The sequence below is a fragment of the Hypanus sabinus genome, unplaced genomic scaffold (assembly GCF_030144855.1).
Source record: "Hypanus sabinus isolate sHypSab1 unplaced genomic scaffold, sHypSab1.hap1 scaffold_1081, whole genome shotgun sequence".
NCBI classification, from domain to species: Eukaryota; Metazoa; Chordata; class Chondrichthyes; order Myliobatiformes; family Dasyatidae; genus Hypanus; species Hypanus sabinus.
The window spans coordinates 26,889-35,220 of NW_026779138.1; the positions used below are offsets into that span (position 1 = coordinate 26,889).

General features: G+C 59.8%; 1 protein-coding gene across 1 annotated transcript in view; it reads left to right on the plus strand.

Moving 5' to 3' along the window:
- LOC132386266 (WD repeat-containing protein 74-like) overlaps positions 1-6,742 on the plus strand; it is a gene marked incomplete at its 5' end in the record, with an annotated part of 30,788 nt that extends 24,046 nt beyond the window's left edge. The window contains one exon of the mRNA XM_059958542.1: positions 6,524-6,742. Within this exon, the coding sequence (XP_059814525.1) occupies positions 6,524-6,700 (177 nt within the window). The remainder of the gene's footprint in view (positions 1-6,523) is intronic.
- Between the last annotated feature and the right edge of the window lie 1,590 nt (positions 6,743-8,332).

Genomic DNA, 8,332 nt, shown 5'->3' on the forward strand with positions numbered 1-8,332 from the left:
ATTTCCATACGCACCTCGCCGGAGGGCAGGTAGGGGAATGGGGCCTTGTCAGGGATATGGGGGGCGGACGTCAGAGAGGATTACCAACTGCACAGGGCCCAGCTCCCGCTCTGCCTGCATAAAAACCCTCCCCACCCTCAACCCCCGACGTGGGGCCAAAAGCACACCCCTGGGTGACTTGCGAGTGTTCCTGATGAAAGCCGCGACTGCAACGATGCCCAGACGGTCTCCGACGGTCTCTGCCGTGGCCCTTCCTGCCGACTGAGTACACGGCACCGCGTTCTTTAATGGCCCCCGTGTCAGCTGTCGTCCCCGAGCCAGCAGCTTGTGTCTCGGGCTTGAGACGTGCCATCGGGGAGCCCCACCCAGCCATGGACGGTTCGAATTCAGACGGTTCAGCCAGCACCACGGGGAGTGGGGGACAGAGCCTGCCCCCAGCAGAGCACCAGGAAGCGGTGAGGAATACAGATCCAGGACGGGAGGGGAGAAGGAGGGGACAGGCAGCGAGGTCTCCGCTCTGTTCCGCAGCACCGTCTGGGCAGGACTGACGAGGAGGGGGAGCTTCTTCCCAGCCGGTCGATGCTCCAAACTCCGCTTCGCCCAGACGCCCTGGGTTGGTGCTCCGAGCGGGAGGAGTTTCCCATTGTTCCCAACGGACCAAATCCGGCCCTGCTCCCGGCAAAGCCCAACTCGAACCTTGGCAATGCACCAGCCTCACTCACTGCTCAGACCCGCAGTGTGACCCTCCCTCACTACCATCCCTCCCACAGTGTGAACCTCCCTCACAACCATCCCTCCCTCAGTGTGAACCTCCCTCACTACCACCCCTCCCTCAGTGTGAACCTCCCTCACTACCACCCCTCCCTCAGTGTGAACCTCCCTCACGACCATCCCTCCCTCAGTGTGAACCTCCCTCACTACCACCCCTCCCTCAGTGTGAACCTCCCTCACCACCACCCCTCCCTCAGTGTGAATCTCCCTCACGACCATCCCTCCCTCAGTGTGAACCTCCCTCACGACCATCCCTCCCCCAGTGTGACCCTCCCTCACTACCACCCCTCCCTCAGTGTGAACCTCCCTCACTACCACCCCTCCCACAGTGTGAACCTCCCTCACTACCACCCCTCCCTCAGTGTGAACCTCCCTCACTACCATCCCTCCCTCAGTGTGAACCTCCCTCACTACCACCCCTCCCTCAGTGTGAACCTCCCTCAGTGTGACCCTCCCTCACGACCATCCCTCCCTCAGTGTGAACCTCCCTCACTACCACCCCTCCCTCAGTTTGAACCTCCCTCAGTGTGACCCTCCCTCACTACCACCCCTCCCTCAGTGTGAACCTACCTCACGACCATCCCTCCCTCAGTGTGACTCCCTCACGACCATCCCTCCCACAGTGTGACCCTCCCTCACTACCATCCCTCCCACAGTGTGACCCTCCCTCACGACCATCCCTCCCTCAGTGTGACTCTCCCTCATGACCATCCCTCCCTCTGTGTGACTCTCCCTCAGTACCACCCCTCCCACAGTGTGAACCTCCCTCACTACCACCCCTCCCACAGTGTGACCCTCCCTCAGTACCACCCCTCCCTCAGTGTGAACCTCCCTCACGACCACCCCTCCCACAGTGACCCTCCCATAGTACCACCCCTCCCACAGTGTGACCCTCCCTCACTACCACCCCTCCCACAGTGTGACCCTCCCTCAGTACCACCCCTCCCTCAGTGTGAACCTCCCTCACGACCACCCCTCCCACAGTGACCCTCCCATAGTACCACCCCTCCCACAGTGTGACCCTCCCTCAGTACCACCCCTCCCACAGTACCACCCCTCCCTCAGTGTGAACCTCCCTCACGACCACCCCTGCCTCAGTGTGACCCTCCCTCACTACCACCCCTCCCACAGTGTGACCCTCCCTCATGACCACCCCTCCCTCAGTGTGACCCTCACTACCACCCACTGTGAGACCCTCCCTCACTACCACCCCTCCCACAGTGTGACCCTCCCTCAGTACCATCCCTGCCACAGTGTGACCCTCCCTCAGTACCACCCCTCCCTCAGTACCACCCCTCCCACAGTACCACCCCTCCCTCACGACCATCCCTCCCACAGTGTGACCCTCCCTCAGTACCGCCCCTCCCTCACGACCATCCCTCCCACAGTGTGACTCTCCCTCGGTACCACCACTCCCACAGTGTGACCCTCCGTCACTACCACCCCTCCCACAGTGTGACCCTCCCTCAGTACCACCCCTCACGACCATCCCTCCCACAGTGTGACCCTCCCCCGGTACCAACCCGCCCACTGTGTGACCCTCCCTCAGTACCACCTCTCCCACACCCCTCCCAGAGTGTGACCCTCCCTCAGTACCACCTCTCCCACACCCCTCCCAGAGTGTGACCCTCCCTCAGTACCACCCCTCCCAGAGTACCACCCCTCCCTCACGACCATCCCTCCCCAGTGTGACCCTCCCTCACGACCATCCCTCCCTCAGTGTGACCCTCCCTCAGTAACACCCCTCCCACAGTGTGACCCTTCCCTTAGTGTGAACCTCCCTCAGTACCACCCCTCCCTCAGTGTGAACCTCCCTCACTCCTATCCCTCCCACAGTGTGACCCTCCCTCACGACCATCCCTCCCTCAGTGTGAACCTCCCTCGGTACCACCCCTCAGTGTGACTCTCCCTCACTACCACTCCTCCCACAGTGTGAACTTCCCTCACTACCACTCCTCCCACAGTGTGACCCTCCCTCACTACCACCACTCCCTCAGTGTGACCCTCCCTCAGTACCACCCCTCCCTCACGACCATCCCTCCCACAGTGTGACCCTCCCTCACGACCATCCCTCCCTCAGTGTGACCCTCCCTCAGTACCACCCCTTCCACAGTGTGACCCTCCGTCACTACCACCCCTCCCACAGTGTGACCCTCCCTCAGTACCACCCCTCACGACCATCCCTCCCACAGTGTGACCCTCCCTCGGTACCACCCCTCCCACAGTCCCACCCCTCCCTCACGACCATCCCTCCCCAGTGTGACCCTCCCTCACGACCATCCCTCCCTCAGTGTGACCCTCCCTCAGTAACACCCCTTCCACAGTGTGACGCTTCCCTCAGTGTGACCCTCCCTCAGTACCACCCCTCCCACAGTGTGACCCTCCCTCAGTAACACCCCTCCCACAGTGTGACCCTCCCTCAGTACCACCCCTCCCTCAGTGTGACCCTCCCTCACTACCACTCCTCCCTTAGTGTGAACCTCCCTCAGTACCACCCCTCCCTCAGTGTGAACCTCCCTCACTCCTATCCCTCCCACAGTGTGACCCTCCCTCACGACCATCCCTCCCACAGTGTGACCCTCCCTCACGACCATCCCTCCCTCAGTGTGAACCTCCCTCGGTACCACCCCTCAGAGTGACTCTCCCTCACTACCACTCATCCCACAGTGTGACCCTCCCTCACTACCACCCCTCCCTCAGTGTGAACCTCCCCCAGTACCACCCCTCCCACAGTGTGAACCTCCCTCACTACCACCCCTCCCTCAGTGTGAACCTCCCTCACGACCACTCCTCCCACAGTGTGACCCTCCCTCACTACCACTCCTCCCTCAGTGTGAACCTCCCTCGGTACCACCCCTCCCTCAGTGTGAACCTCCCTCGGTACCACCCCTCCCTCAGTGTGACCCTCCCTCACTACCTCCCCTCCCTCAGTGTGAACCTCCCTCACGACCATCCCTCCCACAGTGTGACCCTCCCTCACTACCACCCCTCCCTCAGTGTGATCCTCCCTCACGACCACTCCTCCCACAGTGTGACCCTCCCTCACTACCACTCCTCCCTCAGTGTGAACCTCCCTCGGTACCACCCCTCCCTCAGTGTGAACCTCCCTCGGTACCACCCCTCCCTCAGTGTGACCCTCCCTCACTACCACCCCTCCCTCAGTGTGAACCTCCCTCACGACCATCCCTCCCACAGTGTGACCCTCCCTCACTACCACCCCTCCCTCAGTGTGAACCTCCCTCGGTACCACCCCTCACGACCATCCCTCCCTCAGTGTGACCCTCCCACAGTGTGACCCTCCCTCAGTGTGAACCTCCCTCGGTACCACCCCTCCCACAGTGTGCCACTCCCTCAGTACCACCCCTCCCACAGTGTGACCGTCCCTCAGTACCACCCCTCCCAGAGTGTGACCCTCCCCCGGTACCACCCCTCCCACAGTGTGACCCTCCCTCGGTACCTCCCCTCCCACAGTGTGACCATCCCTCGGTACCACCCCTCCCACAGTGTGACCGTCCCTCGGTACCTCCCCTCCCACAGTGTGACCCTCCCTCAGTACCACCCCTCCCACATTGAGAACCACCCTCACTACCACCCCTCCCACAGTGTGATCCTCCCTCACTCACACCCCTCCCACAGAGTGACCCTCCCTCAGTACCACCCCTCCCACAGTGTGACCCTCCCTCAGTACCACCCCTCCCACATTGAGAACCACCCTCACTACCACCCCTCCCACAGTGTGACCCTCCCTCAGTACCACCCCTCCCACATTGAGAACCACCCTCACTACCACCCCTCCCACAGTGTGACCCTCCCTCACTACCACCCCCCCCTACAGTGTGACCCTCCCTCACTACCACCTCTCCCACAGTCTGACCCTCCCTCACTGCCACCCCTCCCACAGTGTGACCCTCCCTCACTACCACCCCTCCCACAGTCTGACCCTCCCTCACTACCACCCCTCCCACAGTGTGACCCTCCCTCACTACCACCCACAGTGTGAACCTCCCTCAGTACCTCCCCTCTCACAGTGTGAACCTCCCTCAGTACCACCCCTCCCACAGTTTAACCCTCTCACAGAGGACTGGCAGGCTGGGGAGCAATTGCTACCCAGGGCACACCATTTCTGACACCACCAATAGCAGCGTACTGTACCGCTGGTGGGGAGGATATATGTCTCTACCAGAGGAGGTGTGAGGGGCTCCTTCCCCCCGCCGGCCTGCAGGTCACCCTCGGGCGAGGTGGAGATGTGTCTCTACCAGAGGAGGTGTGAGGGGCTCCTTCCCTCCGTTAGCCTGCGGGTCACCCTCGGCCGAGGTGGAGATGTGTCTCTACCAGAGGAGGTGTGAGGGGCTCCTTCCCCCCGCCGGCCTGCAGGTCACCCTCGGCCGAGGTGGAGATGTGTCTCTACCAGAGGAGGTGTGAGGGGCTCCTTCCCCCCGCCGGCCTGCAGGTCACCCTCGGGCGAGGTGGAGATGTGTCTCTACCAGAGGAGGTGTGAGGGGCTCCTTCCCTCCGTTAGCCTGCGGGTCACCCTCGGGCGGGGTGGAGATGTGTCTCTACCAGAGGAGGTGTGAGGGGCTCCTTCCCTCCGTTAGCCTGCGGGTCACCCTCGGGCAAGGTGGAGATGTGTCTCTACCAGAGGAGGTGTGAGGGGCTCCTTCCCTCCGTTAGCCTGCGGGTCACCCTCGGGCAAGGTGGAGATGTGTCTCTACCAGAGGAGGTGTGAGGGGCTCCTTCCCTCCGTTAGCCTGCGGGTCACCCTCGGGCAAGGTGGAGATGTGTCTCTACCAGAGGAGGTGTGAGGGGCTCCTTCCCTCCGTTAGCCTGCGGGTCACCCTCGGGCAAGGTGGAGATGTGTCTCTACCAATGGAGGTGTGAGGGGCTCCTTCCCCCCGTTAGCCTGCAGGTCTCCCTCGGGCGAGGTGTAGCTCCTGCTTCACCCCCGATCAGGGTGGGGTGAAGCCGTGGGAGCAGATGGTGCAGATCACAAGTCCTGTTTATGTGACCACTGACGCCAGGCAGACAATCTCTGACGAGTATTGAAGGCAATGGCAAACAGTTCTGTAGAAGAATTTGTTAAGGGCAATCCTGGTCATGGAAAGACCATGATCGACCACGTTATATGAGTCGGCACATGACAAACGATAGTCTGGGGAGTAGACATAATTACCTGTCGCAAAGATCGCGTGTCCGGAAGGCTGCGTTGTCGGCCTGAGCTGCCGTGAGAGGGGAGTGATCCGGTTGCCTGTGCCGTGGGTCTGGTGAGCCAGAATGAACTGCGTTCTCTTTGGTGTGTGATTCAGCACCAAGCTTGGCTTCTGAGAGCCTGCAGACGCAACTCTTCTCCCTCTTCACAGAGTACAGCGCAGAAACAGGCCTTTCGGCCCATCTGGCCTGTGCCTACTGCTGTTGATCACAGCCCTCTGTGCCCCTACCATCCATGTACCTACTCAACCCTTCCTTCAGCTTTGGAATTGATCTCGAATGCACCACTTGCGCTGACAAGTTCTGCACTCTCAGCACCCTCTGAGCGAAGAGGTTTCCCCTCACGTTCCCCTTAAACATTTCACCTTTCACCCTTACCCCATGACCTCTAGTCCCACCCAACCTCACTGGAAAAATTTTCCGCATAGCAAGGAGTACAGTCCTACCCCGTTCAGTCTTTCCCTGTGAACTCAGGTCCGCCAGTCCTGGCAATATCTTGTAACGTTACTCTTTCAGCCTTGCTTACACCTCGATTGTTTACATTTAGCAGGAGGATATGGAGCCAGGGGTGGATGCAAGCGTGAAGAAAGAAGAGGAGGAAGTTGACGAGATCTGGGGCTCCATGGTGACCGTGGGCGGCTGGGCCCGCTCGAAGAGGAAGGTGGAGCAGCCGCAGAGGGTGGGGAGGCGGAAGAAGGCAGCCCAGGGAAGCCCTGAGGTGTAACCCAGGGAACACTGTGTAAAAAGGGTTTTGTGTGATATCTCACTACGTGTCCTTTCGTCTTTGTCTCTCCCCCATACTGGGTTGGGATCGGCCTCAGGGTGTATGAGGGGCTGTGTTCCTCTCGTCCCTCGCACCCTCAGTCCTCGGGCTGTGGATCACCAACAGACACACTCGCGCGATTCAGAGATTCACACACGCTACATGTGTGCACAGATAAGTGCATTACACATTATTTGGCATGTAAACAAAGGCAATATGTATGGGTATACTCGCACTCCTACACACAAGCTACACGTATGTACATTCCCACATGCAGCATACATACATACACGTGTACACGTTCGTATGTTCCCACAGACGCATGTGCTGACACACCTCCCACACCGGTAAGAGGTTGACTGTCCTGCAGCGAGCGACTTGACTGGCCTCGAGGGGTTTCCACGGGAGGGCCTGTTTGCCTGCCGCGTGGATAGCACGGACGGAGAGTGAGGGTGAAGGCCCGCGGAGAATGACAGAGTGCTGTCTGCTCGGCCCTTTAACTCCGAAAGCCCGCTCTCAAGGACCTGCAGTGTGGCAAATTTCTGGCCTGCTGATCCTCACACCGACCGGCTTCATCAGTTTCATATGCAACGTACACAAAATACTGGAGGAATCTGGCAGGAGAGGAATAAAGAGCCAAGTCCCTTCATCTGTGCTGACGGCAGAGGGGGAGAAGCTGTTCCTGAATCGTTGAGTGTGTGTCTTTAGGCTCCTGTACCTCCTCCCTGATGGCAGAGGGGAAGAAGCTGTTCCTGAATCGTTGAGTGTGTGTCTTCAGGCTCCTGTACCTCCTCCCTGATGGCAGAGGGGAAGAAGCTGTTCCTGAATCGTTGAGTGTGTGTCTTTAGGCTCCTGTACCTCCTCCCTGATGGCAGAGGGGCAGAAGCTGTTCCTGAATCGCTGAGTGTGTGTCTTCAGGCTCCTGTACCTCCTCCCTGATGGCAGAGGGGAAGAAGCTGTTCCTGAATCGTTGAGTGTGTGTCTTTAGGCTCCTGTACCTCCTCCCTGATGGCAGAGGGGCAGAAGCTGTTCCTGAATCGCTGAGTGTGTGTCTTCAGGCTCCTGTACCTCCTCCCTGATGGCAGAGGGGAAGAAGCTGTTCCTGAATCGTTGAGTGTGTGTCTTCAGGCTCCTGTACCTCCTCCCTGATGGCAGAGGGGAAGAAGCTGTTCCTGAATCGTTGAGTGTGTGTCTTCAGGCTCCTGTACCTCCTCCCTGATGGCAGACGGGCAGAAGCTGTTCCTGAATCGCTGAGTGTGTGTCTTCAGGCTCCTGTACCTCCTCCCTGATGGCAGAGGGGGAGAAGCTGTTCCTGAATCGTTGAGTGTGTGTCTTTAGGCTCCTGTACCTCCTCCCTGATGGCAGAGGGGAAGAAGCTGTTCCTGAATCGTTGAGTGTGTGTCTTCAGGCTCCTGTACCTCCTCCCTGATGGCAGAGGGGAAGAAGCTGTTCCTGAATCGTTGAGTGTGTGTCTTTAGGCTCCTGTACCTCCTCCCTGATGGCAGAGGGGCAGAAGCTGTTCCTGAATCGCTGAGTGTGTGTCTTCAGGCTCCTGTACCTCCTCCCTGATGGCAGAGGGGAAGAAGCTGTTCC